General features: G+C 35.4%; 1 protein-coding gene across 19 annotated transcripts in view; it reads left to right on the top strand.

The window, feature by feature from the left end:
• Rims1 (regulating synaptic membrane exocytosis 1) overlaps positions 1-24,842 on the top strand; it is a 479,929-nt gene that overhangs the window by 347,759 nt on the left and 107,328 nt on the right. For 8 of the 19 annotated variants that reach the window (XM_051152985.1, XM_051152984.1, XM_051152996.1 and 5 more), the window contains one exon: positions 16,110-16,222. In XM_051152985.1, the coding sequence (XP_051008942.1) occupies positions 16,110-16,222 (113 nt within the window). Of the gene's footprint in view, positions 1-814; positions 899-9,331; positions 9,404-14,817; positions 15,001-16,109; positions 16,223-19,767; positions 19,798-24,842 lie in introns of all 19 variants that reach the window. The other 11 variants (XM_051152983.1, XM_051152991.1, XM_051152990.1 and 8 more) reach the window with 6 other exon arrangements.

Raw genomic sequence — 24,842 nt, 5'->3', positions numbered from 1 at the left:
GCCATGTTTAGTGGCTTTATTTCCTTTAATTATTCAGTTAGATTCACAAAATGATTGTGGACATACACAAACTGAATATTGAAATGGTTTAATAATAAAGACTCTTTTGTTATTACTCAGATAATATTATTATAATGTGGAAATAAAAGGCCAATGTTCAGTAAGCTGGGAGATACATTTCTCAGTATAGATTAGCAGAAATTTTGATGTCCAGTTTCTTTCATCTCTATTTCCCACTTTAGTTTGTCAGTAGTTGGACAGGTAGTTTTCTTCAAGAAAACTTAAGATACCATTGGTAGCCCTCTGATAAATTATTTTTTTTCGTGTCACTATTTTGTACTGAGGAACATTTATATTTTATCTTACATATAACTTGTTCCTTTGAATTAAATTTGCATACCTCATCTTGTCACTAGTAAATTCAAGGGCTGATGTCAGTAAGTGTGGGTGACTCCTTAAACTTGCTTAAGCATAAGTGGTGACTTTAAATATGCATCCTTCTAAACTTAACCACATTCGCACTTATGTTTGTATAGATGCGTAGATAAATACGTGTATTTCTGAGAATAAAACACTTATAGTACATTTCCAAATTTTTCTAAATAACATCTCCGCCCACCTGTAAGCTTCCAGATTTCACATTCTCATACGATTGTAATGTATCTAAATTTATCTAAGATTAAATTATAGAACAAAGACTGAATGTTTTGACCTTTGAGGGCAGTATTCCAGTCCTGTTGTTCCGTATGTTATTTTATTTTAAGAGTTACTAAATGTCCTGTTTTTTTTCCTGTCTTGTTCACTGGGCAAACAGGGGTAGATGGTCCCCCTCCCTAGATAGGAGGCGACCTGCTAGCCCCAGGATTCAAATCCAGCATGCATCTCCGGAGATTGACAGGTACTAGTCACCTCCTCACAGACAAGGGTTTAGAGGCTCATAGCTGCAGAAGGAAAGAAAATGAGGGGAATATTGGTGGCGACATGCTTCAAGAGTCAGACATGTGATCCCTCCAGTGACTGCACAAATGTCTGAGAGAGCACCACAAAATATTTATGGAAATGAGGAGGGTGTAGGAAGTGGCTTATTTGAAATGCCAAGTCAGGATCCAGCGAAGAGATCTGTTCAGATATGTCTTCATTTTCAGTGTCTTTAATTCTTAGAAACATTTAAAGATCACTTATGTCTGCATAGGGACAAATAGAAAATTTTAGGTGCATCAGAGTCTATTAAAAATGTGCCACAGAACATAATCTTGGTTACCTGGTTTGATAATTTAATCTCCGTTGTTTTGTCTTGTTGCCATATAAACTTGTTGAGAGGGAGCTGTTAGATTTGATGTGTATCTCAAAACTGGTATGAATCAGAACATCTGGTTCTTGTTTAAATTGCTGTCAGTCAACAAGGTACATCTTCAAAACAAAGCATCTCTGCATTGACGTCACTCCACGCTGATCTGTAAAGTTGTCACAGTGTGTGCTTTCCACTGTCACTGTTCTCACTTTGCCATTCTCCCGGTTTGTGGTGTTTAATATACATATATATATATACACATACGTATAGTTTCAACCTTAAGTAGCTTTTTCTATGGTCAGAGAAGTTTTAGGGTATATGCAAAACATTCCTCTGCAGCTGGAATTCAGTGAGCACATTTATAATCTTTATTACACAGATGAAATAATGCAGTCTCTGAAATGCAACAGGCAACACAGCTGGTTGCATGAGCATATGGTGTTCTGCACTAGCCATGCGTGTACGCCACTTAGTAATTATAGCTTTGTCAAAGTGCTAAGGTTTATTTTCTGTGTATGTACATAACTGGGACATCGCCACACTTTGTTAAGTAGAATATCTAAATGTCATAGTACAAATTCATATCATTTAACAATAATACGAAAGAACACAAACTAGTATTTTTATAAAAGTGTTCCTTTATTCTCACATGTTGAATCCTAAAATATTTGCCTCTTAATATGACTTGAATTAATTTGTTTCACGTTTACAATTATTCCCTATGATACGGTTACAATTCTATGGTAGAGTTTATGGAACTAGAAGAATTAACAAAATCTGGTCTACCTGTGGGCAAGGTCATTTTACATAAGAATAAAACATAATTTTATATATAAATTGAAGGTCGTAGATCTGCATTGCTGCTCACTCATTCAAAAACCTGTGCCCACATTGTCAGGACAGCGATTAAGACCGACAAGGTTCTGGCCATGAAGGAACTGAAAAATTTCCATTTTGATGAAAGCTGTGCATGTATGCCAAAACAGAAGAGTGATTCAATGTAAATTAGTGATTGGACATTACTCAAATTATGATGAATATAAACGTGCTTGAGTTGGCATTTTTTAAGCACAATACACAGTGGTAACAGCTTAGACTTTATCTTACTGAAAATTTCTGAGGCAGATTACCTTCCCCTCAGGAACAGTCATAGGGGAGGGGAATAAGGGGAAAATGGGAAGGAGGGAAGAATGGGAGGATACAAGGGATGGGATAACCATTGAGATGTAACAAGAATAAATTAATTAAAAATATAAGTAGAAAAAAGGAAAAATTTAAAAAATTTAAAAAAAGAAAATTTCATTCCTTTCTGTTAAAAATGAATGAATCAATTGTATAGATTCTCTAACGTTTGTATCAGTAACTGAGATATAGATGTTTGGAACAGAAATGAACCATGCAAAGTTTGAGCCTGGTTTTGCTTCACTGTGATGATATACTCATAAGTAGCCCCTATATTTAACCATAAGAAACATATTTGAAATGGTTCAATTCTTATTTTTTTTTTTTTGCTCTATAAAATAGAGACTAATTTATAATAAGCTTTAATCCACCTGTAAGAATAATATGTTCCCATGAAAATGAGAAGGGGATAACTCTCAATTAGCACTAAATTCGTACACATTCATGTTAACCTCTTGACCGAGCTTAATAAGCTCTTGTCACCTCACGTGAGCTTTACTTGCTACGTCACATGAACTTACTCATTTTTGAAGTTTGTACTAATGTGTAAGTGAAATGAGTATACTGCTAATTTTCAGTAAAATAAAAAATGTGACTGTGAACTTAACTGAATTTTAACATCGGTAGCTAAAAAATACTGTGAATTCAGTAATAACTTACACAGCTTGCCTTAGATGTCTTGTCAGTGTCATAAGGCATTTCTTTGTCTTTATATTTCCAACAGTACAAATGTGTGCATAGACACCTGTGTGCGGACGTACGTACAGGCAACTTTTAAGGAACCATGTCTGCCTAATGCAATGTCAACAAGAGGCATTCTTCATGCCTTCTCTGTTGGTGCCATGCCCTTATTAAGACAGAACACGAGTACATGTTTATCTGGATCTAAAATGTCTTCTAGAACTTAAAAGATACTAAAAACAAAAATAAAGAAAGTAGCAAGTTTGGATCCTTAAGGAATATTTCTAACTTTAAATTTTTGAGAATATTCTGGGGTTTTTTTTTAATCATGAATCTAATTTAAATAGCATTCAAATGGGAGAGCACTTGTCCACACTGTTATTTTAATATACATGAAGTATTTTTGCAAACCTGTGAACCTATACTTCTATAAAGCATAGGGCAATTGAGATTTTTGTACCTCAAAATCAGGTAAAAACTTGTAAATAAGTGAATAGCTCCTTGGAAAAGCATATGCAATGTCCTAAAATATCCAGACTCTGGGTCTGACTCTCATTTACTATGATATGATAACTCCAAGTATTATGATGCTCTAGCTCATCTTTAATTATTGTGATAAACGTTTTACTGAAGGAAATGCAATATTACTTTGGATAGTTTAAGCTACAAAGTTACTAGTTCCTGCATTTGTTTTTACATTGGTATACTTGCTACAGTGAATTACTGAAAATATTTTATGTAAATCACCGTTTTCTTATATTTAATCAAATAATGCCACACTCACTAGGCTTAGTGTCCATTGAGTGATTCATCTGGAGCAGCTCTTGCTTATTTTACAAATACCCAGATATTCTTCTTTTTCAACACCTTTTGCTTGTCTGCAAGACGACATGATCGATCATATCAAGTGATTCATGTCGATTTACGGCTGTCTTTCTCTATTGTCTATTTTGGTAGAAACAAATCATCACCATGTGGACTCACTCAACACATATCGGTTGCTGTGCACAGGCAGAGCTACTGTACAACCACTTATCACTGGCCTGGGAGGTCACTTAGTCCCTATGTACTTTGCTCTATGTATCAAAAAGGTAACAAAGATGTGTCCATCATACATTAAATACTTCCTGCAGCGATTGCAGTCACACACGTGAAATCAGCTGTGTACAAGGATCTCAGCTACACGCCTGTGTATGTTCATTACTAATCTCTCATTAGTTCATTATCTCTTCCCAAACTTGTGAGGAAGTAAGATGGTAAGTAAGACAACATAAACCATAGAAAGCCATAGACAACAAAACCATCTCGAACACACAGAGAGCCACTTCTTACGCCGTCACTATTCTATATATTGACAACTGAAAATACTTGGTGGAAGATTTCTGTTACACTTTCCCCTAAACCAAAACACACTATATTATGTCAAATTTCTAGTTAATATTATTAAATAATATTACAGACGTAGCAATTCAGTTGTATACTAAATGTAAATACATGTATGTTTATATACAAACAGATACGAGTTTTGTGATGTCTTCAGAAAATAATTGCTTACCTATAATGTCAGGGGACTGAATGAATTATGGCTTTAAAAGAAAAGGGAAGGATTCCCCGAATAGATATAAATTATTTCCTATTTTGGATATTCATTAAAATGAAGATGCTAAAATTAATATAAATAAAAGTAATATTTAAATGCAATTTCAAAATAACATGTTTGATTACAGAGAGTCGCAGTTTTCTAAATGCAGCTTTTGCTTCAGTTCATTAGTAAAATAAGCATACATTTACATTTGGATATGTCTTTAGAGCTTTTAAAAAGACATAATCTCTGCCATATGATAGTAGAATTTTATGTTGTGAGTAATCATAAGATCAAATTATGTAGAAAATAATGTAGGGCAATATGCCTATTAAATATTTGCATTTTTGAACCACAGGAACATGATGAACAGGAAAACAATGGTAAAGATTACTAGAGCTATTTGTAGAGATAAAATGTGTGACGCCATGATGGTTGTACATGCTGATTGAGTCCTGTGTTACATATGCTAAGCCACATGACATTCTCTACCATTGGTTCTGTTTGTAAATCTATCTCTTAAAGCGAATAGCTGAGTTCTCATGTTCTGCAAGATGCTAAAATTGAGCCTGAGAAATGTTGCCCCATCATGGAAAAACTTAGGCTGGTGTCATAAAATAACTGATAATTCCTTTGCGTGTAGTATTAGTAAACCAGAATTCATGCTTCATTTATGGATTTTTCAAACTGAACCTCGTAAAATAATACAGTTGAAATGTTACATATACTTTGTATAAAACGGTTTATATTTTCATAGTTACTTCCTTTTTCTCAGTGTAACTTTTGACTGTCAGATTCCACAAAAATAAATAACATTTCGTAATTTCAACTACTATATAAAGATATAAGCTTTATATACATACATACATACATACATACATACATACATACACACATACATACATACATTGGGTACCATGTGATAGTATGATTTATATATATATATATATGTATATATATATATACATATCATAATGCTTCAATCAAGATAATCACATCTCTTTCCTCAAATATATTTCTGTAGTGAAGTTCCTTTAGGTCTCTCTTCCAGCTTCCAGTATATGGGGAGTTCATTATCATCTGTCTCCACTCTTGTTGAACTATAACCTACTTATTGACCTATCAAAATATAACCCAGTCATTTTTACCAAACTTTCCCCTTGTACCCAGCCCCTAGCTATTCCCAGATTTGGACCCCATGTTTGTTGCTACAATAAGTCATTTAAAACTGTAATAATATAAGCAGTTTTGAGACAAAAGACCACACAGAACTAAGCATATTTTGAATGAGTAATGTTACAGTGAAAACAAAACCAGGCCAAGATCCAGTTTGTAGAATCTTAAGGTGATTGATGTACAACTTGAAGTATTTCATTTCCCTGTGACCTATTTTATGATCATCTTATCAATAATTTTGGTTGTATACAATATGAATATAAATAAGTTATAACCTGTGTTTTGTACCTAGCTTAACCCTCTATATCAAAGAGAGGTGTGATTTAAATATAAGGTGTTTCCATAACTATGAAGAGAAAAGATGTTAGGACTTTGTAGTTTCATTTCTGTTCCTGCTTAACACTGAGTTTTGGCAATTAAATGAGCATCTTTTTTTTTTTGCTTTATTTGATGATAACTCATGAAAAATTATAAAAAAGAATTATATGTATATATAATAATTATAAATTATACAAGATTTATAAAGATATATCATTATCAGTGTCATTAGAAGAATCTTTCACAAAACTTATAATGGGTTTTAAAGAGAAAAAGAAGTCTCTTTTTTTAAAAAGCTAAAACAACAACAATGGCAACAACAAAAATGAAATGTGTGTTCCTGTGAATGATTGTCAGGTTATGTAGCATTGATGGTGATTGTTCACCATTATAAATTCTTGAGATTAGATGTGTTCAGGGTCAAGTAAATATTATTACCATTAAAACTCTATGTTTTATAGCAGTTAGTACTTTCTTAGAATTGCTAAATACTTAGAATTGCTAAAACAACCACAAAGTCCAGATTCTGTGCAATATTACAAAACTATCAATACACAATCCAAATGCCAAGCAATAAATAATGTATTTAGAATTAGCCTGCCCGTAGGTGATAGAATTATTGTTACAACATTGGAGGGTGAAAGATATAAGATTTACTTTGTGGCTTAATGTATTAATGGCTCTTAAGAGCAAATCTTTCAAAGCTTTACTCTTTGTATTCTTCAGAAAGATGGAAGAGCAGTGCCTTCCATATTGGATTAGTTAGACTAGATGGCTTAATGAAAGCAGAATGGCCACATGAGCATCAAAAGTCTTCCTAAGTATCGTGTTTCCTTAAAATTGTCATTCTCCCTGCCCTCACAGTAGTAACCAATCTGCTGTGTGAAGCCATTAAGTTTTAAAACATGAGAAGAGGAAGAAGAGTTGGAGCAACTTACAGATAAAGTATAATCTCACTTAAGCCTAGAAAACTGAATAGATTTTTATGAATGACAAGAACAACATTGGGCAAGCTCTAAAAGATGCCTGTACCCTTTAATTTTCAACATCAGGAAGTCTATACTCAGTTTCACCAGGTCCTGTACCTGTATCTCCAAGCTTCCCATCCTACAAATCACTTTAAACCCTGATATGATGGATGCTTTTCTCATCCTTGAGCTAACCAGGTTCATACCTGTTTTAAGGCATAGCAACTTTCAACTTTCTGCCTCCTTTGTTTGTGATGTGATATTTACAAGCAATATGCACACCCACCACAACACACACATGTGCACACACACATGTACACACACACACACACACACACACACACACACCTTATATTTTGGTAAAATATCACCATGTCAGCAGTCCATTTCTGAAATGCCGCAATTCATACTTTTTCTTGGTCCTCCTTTTGTGCCAACTTCCAGTCATCTTCACCCATTTTTACTTCTCTCTGTAACCGTTTACCACCGTGTCCCGTGCCATACAATGTAGCTGCAAGAGATTCTTTTTACTGTTCAGTTTTCACCTTTCACTAGTAGCATTGTCATTTTATTAAAAGCAGAGACTTTTATGTAACTGGTTAATAGACATATTTCAGCCATATACAACAATGCCTCCCACATAGAGATCCTCGCCATGTTATGTTACGTGAATGAAAGATGCGGTGAGCAGAAAAACAACAGGTCTGAAGTGACCCTGTGGTTCTTCTTGAAATCCTGCTCTCATCTTTCCCATTCTAGAAGAGCAAAGGATCCTTTATTTCTCCAGGAAGTTGTCCTTATCATTTCCCGGACCACACACAAACTCTCCATAAGTTACACATTACTTTTACTTTGATCTTACGCCCTACAAACTATTTTTTGTCTCTTAACCCCGCCTCTTCCTTCTCCAACCTTCACTTCAGCCTGTGCTTTGCTGCTGGAAATTTCTCTGTTTCAGAAACAAGCCATAGTTTCCAGCTACGATGACAACTGTCTGCCATCATTCTGGCATGTGCTGTACATTGTTCCAGCTGAAGAGCTCACACCTGTGTTAGAGAAATAGAACAGTGTGAATACAGCTGGCAGAAATAGAAGAGTGTACACCCTAGTGCTTAACTATGTGCTTCTAGTGTCCAAGAGGAAAGAAGCCTGAAATTCTAAGTAAGAACAGCTACATGCCTCAACATTTTCTGAAGAAAGGGCTTTGGACAATTTAATAGTCATAAATTGCAAAGTTTAACAATATCACAAAGATACATATTCTTGTGATTTTTGAAATGTATATGTTGGGGCCATGGTACTTTATATTATTTATTTAAAATATGTAGCACTATGAGCAACTATGCAAAAATATTTTACATTTCCAACTGTAATAATCATTAGGTATAAATGTATTTTATATGTATATGCACATCTTATCAATTTATATACCTTTATATATAGATGTCACGGTTTTATATACAGATATAAATACTCACACATAATAGTAAGTTTTTTCACATAATAGTTCAGTCATTTTTAGGCTAAATAGTCTATGTAAGGTACATTAAGGATTATCTCTTACTGTTATTATTACCTACAGATCTTGACTATCAATTAAAAAACAATTCTCATGGTTGGTTTACTTGGTTTCACTTCTGTCAACAGCTTTCTTTTTCTCTCTCTCTCTTCATAATTTTGTTATGGAAAACAAAAATACTCTAGAGCACAAAGTTTAAACTTCAACATACATTTCACGTAATCCAGATGTGGTCTTTCAGCACCTAAATTATTAACCATCTTAGCACTGTTCATCATACATTTCATATTGATTTCATTACTTTTTAAAGTTCATTGACAGAAGTAAAGTTACTGAGTAAGGGTCCTTACCAGCTCATTGCTGTGTGTGTACTTGTTTAAACTAATTGCGCAATGTCAGCTTCTCCCATCTCATGGAACCCATGCATGTGTTTCACCCATTGTTCGTTTTGATTTCTGTATTCTTTTTAATTGTGAAAGTATTGACTGACAGTACCATTTAAGTAAGCTAGTTGTCATTGTTTGTGTCTTCTTTTATTTTTTTTTCATTCTTTGATGTGAATGTAGCTTTATTCATCATCTATTTTGTATTTCTTTAACATTTCATTTCCACAGGCACTCCAGAAAGTCTGAAAGATCTAGCATCCAAAAACAGACTAGGAAAGGCACAGCCTCTGATGCAGACAGGTAGGCTTGTTGTTGTGCTGTGCTGCCACCTTCCTTTCACATGGAGGAGCGGTGCCCTGCCTCGCTCTTAACACTCCAACTTACAGACACAGGTTGTGATGTTCGAACTGTCTCATGGAAATGCGTCAACTACTGTGCGAGAAAAGATGTTGAAGAAATGAGATAATGTCATTGTTTGCCCTGCTCTTAAATCGTAGGTGTTAAAAAAAGAAGAAGAAAATATGTTTTTTCTTCATGATCAATATCATTTCTATTGAGGATAAACACATGCTTATACATGTGTTAGAAGCTTGATGCTTTGTTTCTGAGATCACATTAAATGTTTCCAGTGAATCATAACTAGGAAAGTGTAAATGATTTGAGTATTAAATATTGGAAAAGTATCTTAAACTTCTAGAAAGTCTCATTTTCTACAAAGGTATAATCTGAAATTCTTATGGTTTTATAGCTGTACTTATTTGATGTGTTTATGTAAAAAAAAATCTAAGGAATTATTGGTCATTTTCAGTTCTTCAGTTTCAGAGGTGTTGAATTCCTTTAGGTACAGTTCTCCCTACATGTCTTTTGACACCTCTACAGCAACACCTAGAAAGTCATAGTAACATAAATAAATGAATACTTGTTTGTTCATCTGAGAATTCTTAAAAGCACGAGTGGAAACCTGGATAAATTAATGTATTCAAATGTCAGATATGTCGCAGGCATAGTGAAAACAGAGGTCTGAATAGGATAGTTTTGGATTTTGAAAATATTCAATAGACCGTTCCTTACTTAAGTAAATCAATAAATAAAACTAAATGTAAACAAAATTGAAAAATATTAGAAAGCATCTAAAACTTGAAAAACTATTTTTAAATGGTCTGTTACTGAACAGAGAGTGAGATTCAGAGGGTGTGAAGGGAAGAAAGCTAAAAATTGAACTAGAGATTCTTTGAGAGATTGAAATTGATATGACCATGCCATATTAATGTGCTGAAGACTCTCGGTTTATGTATGAAATGCTGATAGTCCTTAAGCCAGGGCAGTGGATGATTGACTTTGAGTTTCAGATGTCTAGATCCTTGTGAAAATAGTTTGGAAGGTGAATAAAAATATCCAGGAGTAGATAGAACACACCAGTGAGGCTATTTGAGTAAGAAAGAGTCTGTACACTTCAATGATTCATTAAGTCCCTAAACTCCTACTACTCCAAGTTCCAGTTTAAGGGATAAAGTCACAGCAAAATTAAAGGCATTTCTAAGAGGGTATTACTGAGTTGATGGCAAGAATATTAGGAGGAGAGATGTCATAGGATTGGTTAAAATGGAGAAAGGAAAATGCAGCTGAAATCAAATAATCTGCAGATATATTGATTTCTTTCTCATTAAAGTTGTTTTAATGGGTCTCAAAATTCTGTGACAGATTTTCGGTCAAGTTGTTTCCATTAAAAAGTACTGATTTTGAAAACTAATAACTTAAAACTGCCACACACAAAAAAATGGTCCACAAAACATTCTCCTTTCCTTCTGAAGGTTTTACGATGCATTGTTATCATTAGCCAGTCTTACTATTAAACTTAAATGGCCATCTGAGACCGTTCTTCTACCACTGATTAAGACTGGGGTGGCAGGTGTTAGGGATACTATTCATTCAGCCTTCTGAGCTTTCCGGGCAGACTTGGTGACTTTGCCAGCTCCAGCAGCCTTCTTGTACACAGCTTTGATGACACCCAGAGCAACTGTCTGCCTCAGGTCACGAACATGATATATTGATCTTTAAAGAAAACACTTTACAGTAGACCAGAAATTTAGGGAGACTTGAAACATGTGAAGAGAAGAAACAAAATAAAGTAGTAATTTCACTGCGAGGAAGAAATTGGAGCATGGCATCCTACCAGAGATTTACAAGCAGTGAGCGTGTGCCAATCGTGTTGATGCCTTTACATCCTTTATTCTTGGCCCAGCTGAAAACAGCAGCTTGTTACATATGTGGTTTGATTTGTTTTTGATTAGAATACTTTATCGGTTTTTATTGGAATCTAAGTTACATAACCAATTTTAAAGCAAATTATTGAATGTGGGTTACAAGAGAGTTGACCATACACTTTCTGACTTTGAATTAGAAAACAAACAGGCTTCCAAGGAGTGATAGTAAGATAAGGTAAGATAAATTTAAAAAGCAAACAAATCTGAATATGACAGAACAAGCAAATAACAAAAGGAGCCAAAGAAGTCTCCCCAGGTGGATAAAGTCTCACTTTCCACCTCCATGCGAGTTCAACAGAGAGCAGCTCCCGTTTGGTTTCTCAAGGCAGGGTTCCTATGTGTAGCCTTGGTTGTCCTAGACTCACTTTGTAGACTAGGCTGGACTCGAACTCACAGCTGCCTGAGTGCTTGGATTGAAGGCGTGTGCCACCATGCCCAGCTTCAGGTGCACTTTTTTATATGTTGAAGCCATGGTCAGGAGCTTTTGTAGGACTGTGAAAGGCTATCACAGAATAAACCCTTGGCAACTTAAGTATTATGTTCATTCTCACCTCTTTAGCATATCGTTAGAAACAAAACCCCAAAAGCTTAGTTTTAAGCTTCCGTTGTGACTATATGCAAGAATAGATACATCTGGCTAAAGACCTAAGGTTTTGAGGTGAAGTGTGTTTGTGTCCAACTTAACACAGAGTTAGGTGTAGAAAGTCAGGCTGCAAGTGAACGTAGGGGCAAATATTCAGGTACACATTTGTAGATGGTGAGCTACTGTATACAAATATGTGTATGTTAATGGAAGAACACACAGAGCAGGCTTGTTAAATGTCATTTTACATGCACTGTGATAGTGCAAACTCTCAGAATACCGTTTCTTTAAATTATACTAAATAACCCAGTTTTTAGTTGTATAATGTTAGAAATTTTATTTTTACTTTTTTTTTTGTCCCATGGCATAAGAACAAGTCCTGTTCCAGGATCTATGCCATGAATAAAGTGTCCCTCTATCATGCCTGACGCCTTGGGCTCAAGTATATAGCCCAGAAGTAAAGAAGCGACTGCACACACCTATATCACCTTTCAGAAAATAAGGCCCCTGCTGGTTCTCGGCAAACCATTGTGGATCTTGTCTCTAACACTCTTCCCTCATTATCTTTTTGCAAGTTACTGAGTGATCCTCAGTTTTGTTTATAAAGTAGAACTAGCTGTATTTTAAAGAGGTGTACAGCACAAAAATTCACTGATATAGCAGCCAGGGTGCAGGTGTCCTTACACCAGCATTAAAGATCATATTTTTTTACCTCGTTATTTCTTAGATCTGATTTCCTTTTGCTGCTATCCACACTTGGTTCCCTTCTCTAACATGGTCATTCTGGTTCTCTCATATTCCTTTTACGTCTTTTCCTTCTTAGTATATCCAATTTTGTTAAAAAAAAAATTATCAAGAGTCAACAATGTTGATTCTATCAACTACGCCATGGTACCTTGAAATTTCTTGACCAGTTCTCTGTTCCCTAAACAAACCATACTTACTGCTATTACCTCTACTCTGCAGCACCCTAACCGTCTCATTTTCAATTTCACTTGCTTGGCACTCAAGCCTGTGACCACATCCCTCTCTTGGCGCAATCAGAGTAGCTTTCTCTCTCCCGTGGTCCCGCACTCCATAGATTGAGTTACAGCAAGAACTTTTTTTGTTACTGAGACAAGTGGACTGTTATTTTGTATAAAGGAAAAACAAACAAACAAACAAACAAAAAACAAGACAACAACAACATAAAACGGGTCTGGTGCAAACTGTTTGGCTTGGGACACCATGGCTCTTTTCAGGGTATGCCAGCCTCGAGCCTCCCTTCAGGCTCCCTCCAGCTAAAACACAGTTCTCCAGTATTGTGCACCTGAAATGGTTGTTATATTTTTTCGACACTTTTGGATAAAATATAAAGTAGAGCAAAATATAATAATTATCTAACATCACACTTAAGTTCTTCTTTGGTGCTTAGAAATCTCATCAAGGAACAAAGTAAGGTTATAGTGAGTATCTAAGAGACTCTCCATTACTAATGTGAAGACTGTACCAATTAATTGTTAAACCACAACCAAAACATGTATTTTGAACAAACTGATTCTTATAATAATGGATTGTAAAGAGGAATAGATAAAACATTGTTTAGTGTTGGAAATAATATCATCATATATATTCTTCAGATCTCAGCCAGTTTCATAGAGTTGAGTTTATTTGAAGGTCAACTTGGAACAGGTGAACTATTTGGATAAGTAGAACGTCACTAGCTTCTTCATAAGTTGGAAGTAGCAGTGACAGGTGAGGTTTCAGGGCATGAATCCGTATCTAATAACGCCTTAATCCACAGCCCAAGAAGATAAGGTGAACCTTTATTACAGGTGTAAGCTGCATTCTCTTGTTCTCTAAATCTGACATTTTCTTCTTTATTGTTCTGAAATGGAAGACATAGCTTGAAGCAAAAATTAGTCTTGTTGTATAAAATATTTTACTTAAAAGAAGGAATATCAGGCTAAATAAAAGTGGAATACATTTTTCATAAATACATTCTGGGTAGCCAATATGTATTGTCCTCATGCTTAAAGACAACGCATGTTTTGTTACCCTATTGAGAAGGATGAGATGTTACACTCTTGATGGTACACAACAGGCTCTTCGGTCATATAACCTGACACTAAAATAGTGAAAGTAGCAAAAAGTATGCATCTGTTTTATGGAGACATATTCACATGTATGTATGTGATCCATTTTAGTTCCTAGTACTTAATTCAGAAAATTGCTTCATAATGGTTTTGAACACCAAGTGACAATAGTTATCACTGTACTCACAGATATATTTTCAGCTAATGTCACATCTAAGGGATCCTGTTTTACCCACACATTACCCATTTGTGCTTATCTGGGTGTATGAATCAACAGAATACCGTTTTAGCCCTATGTCTACTTCATAGTCTTAAGACTAAAAGCTGAAGAAGCATGCTCTTCTGTCTTTCTTTTTACCACAGGCTTGCTTTTTGCTGCGCAGAACTATGAACATTGTGAAAACATACACACATTTCTATTTCACATTCTTATGGAATAACATGATGTTCACCATTCAAGTTGCATACACCAGGAAATCTTCATTGTCCTTCTGCCTTCTGTTCCCCATGTGGACACACTAGACATATGGTTCAATAGTCAAGAGGAAGGCTGAAGTCTTTGATTCTGGAGAGCTCATAAGAAGTTCACTATATAACGACAACCCGGGTTGGCCCTTTATGATGCACATGTGAATGACACTGACATTCTCATCTCAATCCCTGTGTGATGAATGTCCCTCTTATACTTTAAAAATCACTTTAAGAGTATCCAGGTTTTCCTTGGACAAATGTGTTGGTGTCAAGTTAATGAAACCTGCTGACTGAAGATCTTTTTTGGCACTGATGTTTTAGGGTTCTCCCACCATGCCTTTCTAGAAGGGGATACGCAATCCCAAGAGCAACTGATCAACCAGTCGTTAGGGGAAAGCACCCCACTCGCTCACGGTCGAGCGAGCACTCTAGTGTCAGAACCCTGTGTTCTATGCACCACCTTGCCCCTGGAGGGTCGGCGCCACCTTCTCCGCTTCTGACAAGGTTGCTATTCAGTGTCCAGCTCAGCATTCATGTCCTGATGCTGGGTGTTGGTGTGGTGTTGTCCCTTCCCAAGCACTCGAAGCTTCCACTCATTATGACACCATACTTTTTAATCTTTTCTTTGTGGCACTTAATCCCCTCCCACAACCCCTTACCACTCGCGTCTTTCCTCACCATGCTGGCAGCATTCTCTGGTTCCTGCCAGTAAGCTCCCATCGAACACTAAACCTGGCTGTGTTCTGTCCTTTCATCTGTTTGTGGCATTATCATACCTACTCTATTATGTGAAATGTTTTATGATGAGTTTATTCAAAATTAAGTATGTAATTGTTCACGAAAGTGTAATAGAACTTTTTAAAGTAACATTTTATATGTGTTCATAAAACCATATAGTGTTTAAAATTTTCTATAGTGAAACAGTTTTTTGGAATGCCAGCAGCTGGGGGTCAGCTTTATCTGGGTAGGAATGAAGTATCTGCATGTTTCTCACAGTCTCATTTCCAATTTTAATCCTCACGTCAGAATATCCTGTAGCACGGGTCCAGGGCTAATTAAAGTCCTTTTCAAGGCTTGTTGTTTGTTTCTGTTTAAAAAGAATGCACAACTGATTTGATAACTAACATCAGTTTGTGCATCAAGAACTTATTATTATAAACAACTCTAACGTATGTCTGAGTGTAGCAGTAGCTTATTGGCAGCATGCCTTCATTACGATTTTCTTTTGATACTCTTAACAACCAGAGGTTATGGTCAGTTCTACTATGATACTAAGAAAAATTAATGTCTTTAAGAAAGCACCGCCTCATAGATAGTTAGTAGAGAGTGGGCCATGTTCTGCTTAATTCAGGGACTCACTCCACAGAATGTGCAGGGAAGGAGCTGACCTGCTTCCTTCAGCTTTTTTTTTTTTTTTTTTTTTTTTTTTTTGGTAGTGTTTCTTTTATCTGTGTCATTTGAGATATTTGATTTTGCTTCTAACAAACCAGTTGGTTAATTTATGCATATTTTAGTAGTGACTGGAAAAGGCATTTGTTTTTTTTTGTTTGTTTGTTTTTTGTTTTTTGTCAACCATATTGGACTCTCACCCTCCTTTTGCTGTTTGCCTACAGAATGCACAGACAAGGAAGCCCAACCCAGTCCCCTCCAGCAGACACATCCTTCAGCAGTCGCCGAGGAAGACAGCTCCCACAGGTGCCAGTTCGAAGCAGCAGTATAGAACAAGGTATCCAAAAATGAGAGATCTTTGTCCAAACACCTGGAGTTGAGAACTTCTCTTAACACCCGCCTCCCCCCTCTAATTACGTGACACAGTTTTGATCATATGCAACTCTCCGAACCCCAAGAATTTAAGTGTCTTATAATTTTACCCCAGCACCTACTTCTAGTGGTTCACACCATACAACAACCAGCACTTGCTGTGTGAGGGAATGACTGAATTCAGACGATTGTTTCACAGAATGGGTGGAGCCTGAGCCGTTTTTGCAAAAGCATCAAACTAGGTGATACATATCTTCAAAACCTGTATGCTGCCTGTTTATGTACTGAAGATTATATTTTTTAAAAAATTAAATATGATCATTGAGTGACACCTTAGGGATTTCCATTTTAGCTTCATTGCCAATATCTAGAATTTTAACTAGTTTGATGATGTAAAAATTACTCAGAACATATATTTTTTATTTTCCTATGATCCACATTGCCTTCATTTCCTATGTTAAGCACACATGAGTTACTTTGCTTTTCTAACAGAATGGGCGTGGTGTGTGTGTGTGTGTGTGTGTTTTATGGAGGGAAGGGTCCTTGGTAGTAGAAACAAAGATTAATTAAAGGTTTGAAGTGCTCGACAAAATGCCTTTTTTTTCTGACCCATTTCTTAGTGAGTCAATGACATTAGTATTTCTTACCACATTTATTACTAACGACTAAATGTATTACTGAATTTTTCTCTAGTTCAGGGCTGTGGCTTGAGAACAGTGAACATAGTGAAATGTCCCCTGTAAGTCTGCGTCCCTGGGAAACACGCGGGTGGCTAACTCTCTGACTACTCCAACAGTGTTGATGGAAGCTGCTGTACTATTCACATTCCTTCCCTGAGTGCATTGCCCCAGTGACTGCTGCAGCCCCTTTACCATGCAAAATACTTGATACTAATAACATCAGTGTGAATAAATAGTGTCAATGCTGCCAAAGGTACCAAAAGCTACATTGACAGCTGGATTTGTGATTTTTAAAATTGTATTTCATGTTGGTTCAGGGATGAGGTAAATGTATATATTTAGTCAACTTGGAAAATGTAGTCTTGGTGAATCTCCTTTCCAAAATACCAGTAATTGATTGTAGACTCCACATTTCTGGTTGACTTTTTTTCTGGAATATTTTGAGTTGATTAAGCAAAAAATAATGTAAGTTGAACTATGCTAGGAATACGTCTGTCAAATGTTTAATATTTCAACAATTAGATGATGGTGTTTAAACTTACTTATTCATGAACTCTTGTTGCACAACTGAACAAACTATTAATTTGGATGCTTCGTTACAAACCGAGTGCTACTGGTGACCTTGAAACTCAGCAGCTCACGTGTTCCTAAAATTCTTTGCATTTCCTACAGTTGAAAGTAAAAACAAATCCATGGCATTTGAGGGTACACAGTGGGATTGTAGTAATGTTTTTGCAAAATCAGTTGGACCATCCCTTCATTTCTCAAATTTATGTTACAGTGTTCGTATGTACATTTTATGATATTAATATTTGTAGTTGTTTTTCAGAGGAAACGTCGATGTGTAAGGATTGAATTAAGGTGGGAAGAAGGGAATGAGTGGGAATGACAGCATTGGGGTTCTTTTGATATTATTCACTATGAAAATTACTTCAGTAAACACAGTTGGTCATTGAAGGATCCTGAAATATTGTGATATAGACAGAACTTTTACAATAGAGTATTTACTATGTTCTATCTAATGAAAGTGTTCCAAGGTGCTACTTCCTGATATTGATACATGCTTTGAGGTGTGTGGTAAAGGATGGTAGTGTCTTTTGTCATCTGATGGGCGTGTTTCCTACTGAACAGTTCACATGACCTATTTGCCCTTAATTGTTTCTGAAAACAATTTGATCCACAAGTTAGACAATCCTAGATACATTTTTTAATACTGAATTTTGCTGTTCTTAAGGTGATAGACATATGACACTCATTTCTCTTTTGATGCAATTTCCCTTTTGATGCATTTATTGTATTGTAGTACTGTCTTTTATGGGAATTAGCATCTACTGTAGTCTATTATGACTGCATAAATTCCTATTCACCTGACTTCTGGTTTTGCTTACTTAATTTGTCATGAAGGTCTGTCTTACTTTAAAATTTTTTTTTAAATTTCTGTTGATAAACAGCTGATTGGTAAGAACAAATGTTTTCAGTGGTATAATTTCTGAAAAAGTGATATAATCTCTTAATACAATCGTAAATTAATTATATTAATACATTTCTGTATATTATTATCTATGCTATTGTCTTAGGTTTGTATACAAAGATAATTTGATTTGTTGGATATATTTTCTAAAATTTTTATCAATAATATTTACTGTATCTTCTATAGTATACATATTTTCCAGTTTTAAAGATTATCATTTTAAAAGATTTATTTATTTACTATTTTAAAAATAGTTGGGGTTTCCTTAAGCATGTTGGAGTATTAGCCTATTTACTACATGAAATCTAGTTATTTAAAAATAGATGGCAGGAAAATCAGAAGGTTGCAATACAGATTTTGAAACTAAAACACAGATTAAGATATAATCTATACTTTACCATATTTTAAAAATATGTAAAAATTGAAAGCAGAGACTTTCTGGCAGTTTCTTTAGTAATATGTCAGTATTGACTACTATATGGTGTCATTTTAAAGATAAAGCCAGCCACGATTCACTGTATAAAAAACATTATGTGGTTTTCCTGAAAAAGGTCAGATAATTGTGGTACTTCATTGATGCTTTTTAGTGAAGCTTGTTGAGACCACTCATAAACAGTTAAGGGAAAGCCGGTGGGTCAATACACTACTTATAATCTGAAACCATAATTTCACCTCCTTTCAGATGTTACTAGAAAGTTAATTAGCAATAAAGAATATAACAGCAAGTATAAAATTGTATAAAAGATAAGATAATGTAATATGTCACAAATGAGGAATTTCATATTGAGATATTTAATATAATTAATGTGAATTTTAAAAGATTACTTACATTGTGATATATATTGTTCACAAAGAGAATGCTACAGAAGTACTTCCATGACGTAATTTATGTAGTTTATTCAATAGAAAAATGGGATTAATCGCAGGGCATTTCAGGTCATAGGAAAAGACAATTTTGCAGTTAAAGCTTATATGTAGGTTAAATATGTCTTTAGTACATTTACAGTATAAGACAGAGGTTGGATTTAAACTAAACTGCTTTAATGACATTGTTGCCAAACTGTACTTCTTAAAGGCAAGGAAAGTATTGTAGCATATATATTGAGAATAACAAACAAGTTATTTTCCCGATATTTTTGTTTTGTTAAAATCTTTGAATTGCTGTATTCATTTTTGGATTAATTTCAGTATCATATGTGAAACTTCTCATGGTTTATCATTGCAGTTTACCATGTCACCTTATGTGTTATGCATTTTTATTATTCATGCCATTTTGTTAATTCACATTCCATGTCTAACTATAAATTTGCTGATTTCTTTCTTTTGTTTCCATCATTATGTGCATTTAATTCATTGAAGAACAAGAAAAATATAACTCTTCCACTAAAGGTAAATATTAATGTAATTTTTAACCATTAATACTGTTAATTTTTTGATATGTAAGAGTTATGTAACTATTGGAATAATGACCAAGGTGGTTACTTTTCTGAAAGGATTTCATATTATTTGAAGTTGAGATCAAGGAGGGAAACATTTTAAAATAAAAAATAGTAGTAATCCAAAATCATTTGTCTACATTGATAACTAAAGCAATTCTTCTGTAAATTAATCATGTACATTCTTACATGATAATATTTTATTTTAAGTATTCATGACATATTCATTATTTCTCTTTGGGTTTCCTTCATTTAGTTCTATTTTCCTGCTCACATAGATAAATGTCCCACTATTCTTTCTGGGTAGCATGTACTGTACAGAAAAAGAAATCCCTGCTTCTTATTGTCTAGATAGTATGAGCTTCATGAAGTTTGTAACCCTCAGTGCAGTCAGGCATGTTTTGAGCAGCTCCTTAAATATTTATAGCTTTGGTATTGAATATTTTTTGAACAGTAAACCTATTTACCTGAGAGATATAGGAAATAGAATTTATTCAACCCAGTAACCTGAGACATCTCTGACCTCTTCTCTGGTGTTTTGAATCACGACTTATTCTTTATCTTCACATTTAAATTTCAAGTGAGTTTCTGGCCTCCACCCTGGACCGTTGTACTGCCCACATCGGTTCTTATTCAGGGTTATATTTGGCCTGATGATTAAAGCTTTAAATATGAGCTTATAAATTCGCGTAATAGTTCCATAATAATTTTTAATTCTGTAATGTTTATAGATATATTTATTGGATATTTAAAAGCAGTTTGAACTTGTTTACTTATTTTTGTAATTCTCAAAGCTAATCATCAATACAGCACCATCTGTATTCAGGATATATGCCCTGGGGTTGGGATAATGTGTCAGAGGTTAAGAGCACTTTTGGTCTTGAAAAGACATGAGTGCAGCTCCCAGAATTCTCATTAAGCAGCTGACAACCATCTGAGCTGTGAGTGAGCTGAAAACTTCTTCAGTGCTCATTTCTCTCATCTAATGTCTGTGTGCACCTGCACACAAATGGTACACACACACACACACACACACACACACACACACATACACACACACACACACACACACACACACACACATATATACAAGATGCCCTTTACTGTTTATTAGTAGTAGTGAAAAAAAGGTGTTTTTTTATTCTTCACTTTCTTTCAGTAAACTTAGAGAAGCCTGTTTCAGTAAAGTCAAATACCAAATGTATTATTCTAAATCTTAGTATAGCTAGGACATGTTATGAATCTCAGTGTAGGAGATGATATTCAATAATCAACAGATAATATTCTCTGTTTAGTCTGAATTTATATTTACTTATACATTAGGCACATAAAGTAGATATCCATGCATATACTAGTAGACATACTAGCAACAAATAGTAACTAAATCAAAGAAGCTCTTATTTTAGGTTTCAATATACTCTCGGCCATCTGCTATTCTTAATTTATGCATCAGAAGCAACTTATATTTAATAATACAAAATGACTGGTGTGTTTTTTTCTTAGAATCAGAAGACTATTGCTAGATTTGCAAGGTTAACAATGTGGTAAAAAAAATCTTTTGAATTTCATATTGGAAATAAGTATAATTCATTTTCCAAAAGATAGAGAGCAACAATTAGAGGAACAGCTCAATAGAGGCCTTCTGTGTACCTGCTATCACCCAAATCCACAGTTGGCTGCTACAAATTCTCCATGCGATACAACAGAAAGCATGTATGAAGAATGTCCACTTTTAAGACCTTGTTAGAGACCACATCAGATGTGAGCATTTTCATAGTTGAGTGTGCCCTGGCTGACAGGTGCTACTGCCTGCCAAGTCTTTGAGGCTCATAAAAGATACTGTGCAGCTCCAATCAACAGAGGAGACACATCGGAATGTTCCTAGCAAGATTCAGCAGCTAAGGATGGTGTGTTCTTCCCACGGGGTTTGAGGCAGTGTAGTTCAGCCGCCAGTAGTGGTCCTCACAGCCCAGAAGGAATTAAAGCAAGTTCATCTTTTTTTCTTCAAAGCCAGGTTAGAGGCTGAAAACCAGAGAAATGTTTCCTGCGTAGAAAGCCCATGGTGGCAGTCTATTGACCCTCCTCCACTACCTATGAGCAAGAATTCCTGTGGTTTGAATGCTCGCTCCACGAGAAAACGATCAATTGGAGTGACCAATCTTGACTGACCAGAGAGGTCCATGAGCTCATCAGTCTTCATTTGTTTTGACCCCATTTTTCCAGGAATAGTGCAACACTGTCAGTGCTGACATTGAAACAGTTCTGGGGAATACAGCTGTCTACTCCACCTATGGAGGACTAGCCTGGTGACGTCCCAGAACACGATCAATGACAAAATGTGTCACTCGCTTCGTATTGGTCGCTCAACTAAGAACATCATATGCTGTTGCATATTTGTCACAACAGCCCAGGACATAAGTATTGATATTCCTTACCTTGAAACCGAGGCACCTAAAGCTGCAAGAGATAGAAAACCCGACCCCTTGTCAGCCACTCGCTTAGTAAGTGGTAGGTAAGCCTCCTTCTGAGGACCTTGTTCAGAATCACTTTGTGCTACAGGCACCCCAGTGTCCTATTTTATTGAGTGCTTCCTATGCATATGGGGTCACATCGGTCTAGTACTCAGACAGTATAAAAGAGTCCCAAGGCCTAAGTGGACGGCCTCAGGGTCTGTGAGGAAGACCCAAACTTGGGTCATCTAGTCTGTGCTATGTCCCTATTTGTTATGAAGGGACAGCCTACTCCTTTACGGCAGGATGAAGTCGGACAGGCCCACTTGGTTTTCGTACATTCACTTGCTCATTTAGCTGTGGAAACTAAGCTAAATCTGTGCCTGGTTTCTCATTAAACCACCCATGCAGCAACAATGAAAAGAACAGATTACTTACATGCGAATATATACCACAGCCTGGGCTTGAAAATTCAGGTGAAGAATTATAAATAAATACTTACACCACTTAATTTACCATTGGCTCCTTCTGTGTTGAAAGCTGAGAGATGCTGTCATTTTAGGTTTCACAGACTGCTTTTAGGCCTATTTTTCATCATTCATTCTAAAAGTAAGCCAATTTTTCCCTCTCTGCTACATTTCTTGGACAGTTTTAAAGAGCCCATGAATGTAGTTTGGGGGCATCGAAATAATGATATAAGAAGATCAAAAGTGAACCAGAAATTAAATGACTTCAAGGTGAGAAAATGTTATTATCATGATAAATTTCTATTTTTTTTTTTATGCCTTTAGATGGTATTCCTTAAGTGCATTATCTCTGGCTCCTGGAAGCAAATTCGAATTGTACAAGAACACATTACATTATATTTTCTACAAATATAATGCCCTTAATTATAAAGCATGTGTAATTTTTACACCTGGATAATGAAAGACATTTAGATTCTAAGTAATTGAATTATTTCAAAGGAACAAAAAAGCAAATGACATTTTGTTGCATTTTGTTTTCTACCTGACTAATGAAATGTGTATTAAGCATTGTAACACGATTGTAAGAGCTTTTAAAGGATATCTTCAGTCAACTGCATTTTTAATCTAAGTCTATAATAAATGCTAAAGCATATTGGCTACAGTTTTTATGCTAAGTAATGACAGAAACAGTTTGAGTGTTAAGTTATGCAAAGTAAATTTTATGGAAATATGGCATTAACCTGAATTAGATTGAATTTATATAAAAGTAAGAATGCAAATTTCCTTACTTTCTGTTACAATAATCTATACTATTATAGATCATTAATCATTTCTAATACTAGCAGGCTATAGTGGCAAGCTGGAAAGATATATACTTGAAGCTCTAAGTAAACCAATGTGTACTTTTCAAATTTCCCATTTTCTTAACTGCCTTTAACTAGTACCAAAAGTTTGTGATTTTTTTTTCACAAATTATTTTTTTAATAGAAAACCTAAGATGTCAGCTCAGTCATTTCCTGTTCTTGAAGATTAAGATTTATAATATTTAGGATTTTGAGGTACAACTCCACAGTTGTGTGTTTGCTCAGTGTTTATGAACCCCCTGGCTCTACCTGTAACTGTGGCTTCAAGAAAGAAACAGTGAGCTGTAGGAGGGGCAAGGACAAGCGGGCAGAGAGAGGAAATATTTTTGGTAGGTTCATATTCCTTAATCTTCTAGGCTGAATTATTCAGGTACAGTATTTTTTATTTCCATATATATTATAAATAATGAATTGAACAGTCCATATTAAAAGGGTGTTTGGGTCATCACTGTAACTTCTTTAAAATTGGCTGCTCAGAGGATCCAACAGTAAATCGCAGATTCAGGAAGTCATGGTTATGACCTTCCCTTCTGTTCTGTCGAGAGTATTTACTGACAACCATATTACGATAGTCATTAAGGCTTCTCCATATTTCACACACAGCAATACTTGCAAGATATACCTAACTGATCAATAACTTCATTTGCCCTTTCCTCCTGAGATTTGTAAAGAAAGTGAAGAGGAAATTGTCTAACCATGGTGTCCTACCATGGACTGCCTATTTAATGTGCACTGTCTAGTTGCATATGAGGTGAATTGCCCTGGTGGGCCTTTGACAAAATATTATATCTTAATGGAGAATGCTGTTCTAAAAAAAACACCTAATTTCTTTGTGGCAGCTATTTGACATTGAGTAGTGCAGAAGAGCTAGGGAAAGGATTTTTCCATCCACAGATGACCTTCTCTGTTGAGGACAGGCATTTTGGTAGGCTGGAGCTTACAGGTTTTCACCTGGAGATGGCAACCTTGAGCTCTGTAGGCAGTTCATTGGAAATTGTGCATGCTAAAACAAACTATGAGGTGCTATGGGTGCAGTGGGATTTGAGTAATCATTTGTGGAAATAATTGTTTTCACCTATGCCAGTCTTCCATCTCAATTATCTAGACTAAGTAGACTGTCTTCTTTAATTTTCCTAAAGCCAGTGTGACGTGTTCACTCAAGGGCTGTTACTTGGCTTGTCACCATGACTCTCAGGCTGGATAAAGGTTATCTTTTAC

Source organism: Acomys russatus, chromosome 11, assembly GCF_903995435.1.
Source record: "Acomys russatus chromosome 11, mAcoRus1.1, whole genome shotgun sequence".
Taxonomy (NCBI): Eukaryota; Metazoa; Chordata; class Mammalia; order Rodentia; family Muridae; genus Acomys; species Acomys russatus.
Note: the sequence above shows the minus strand (reverse complement) of the source record. Positions and strands in the feature narration are given on the sequence as shown.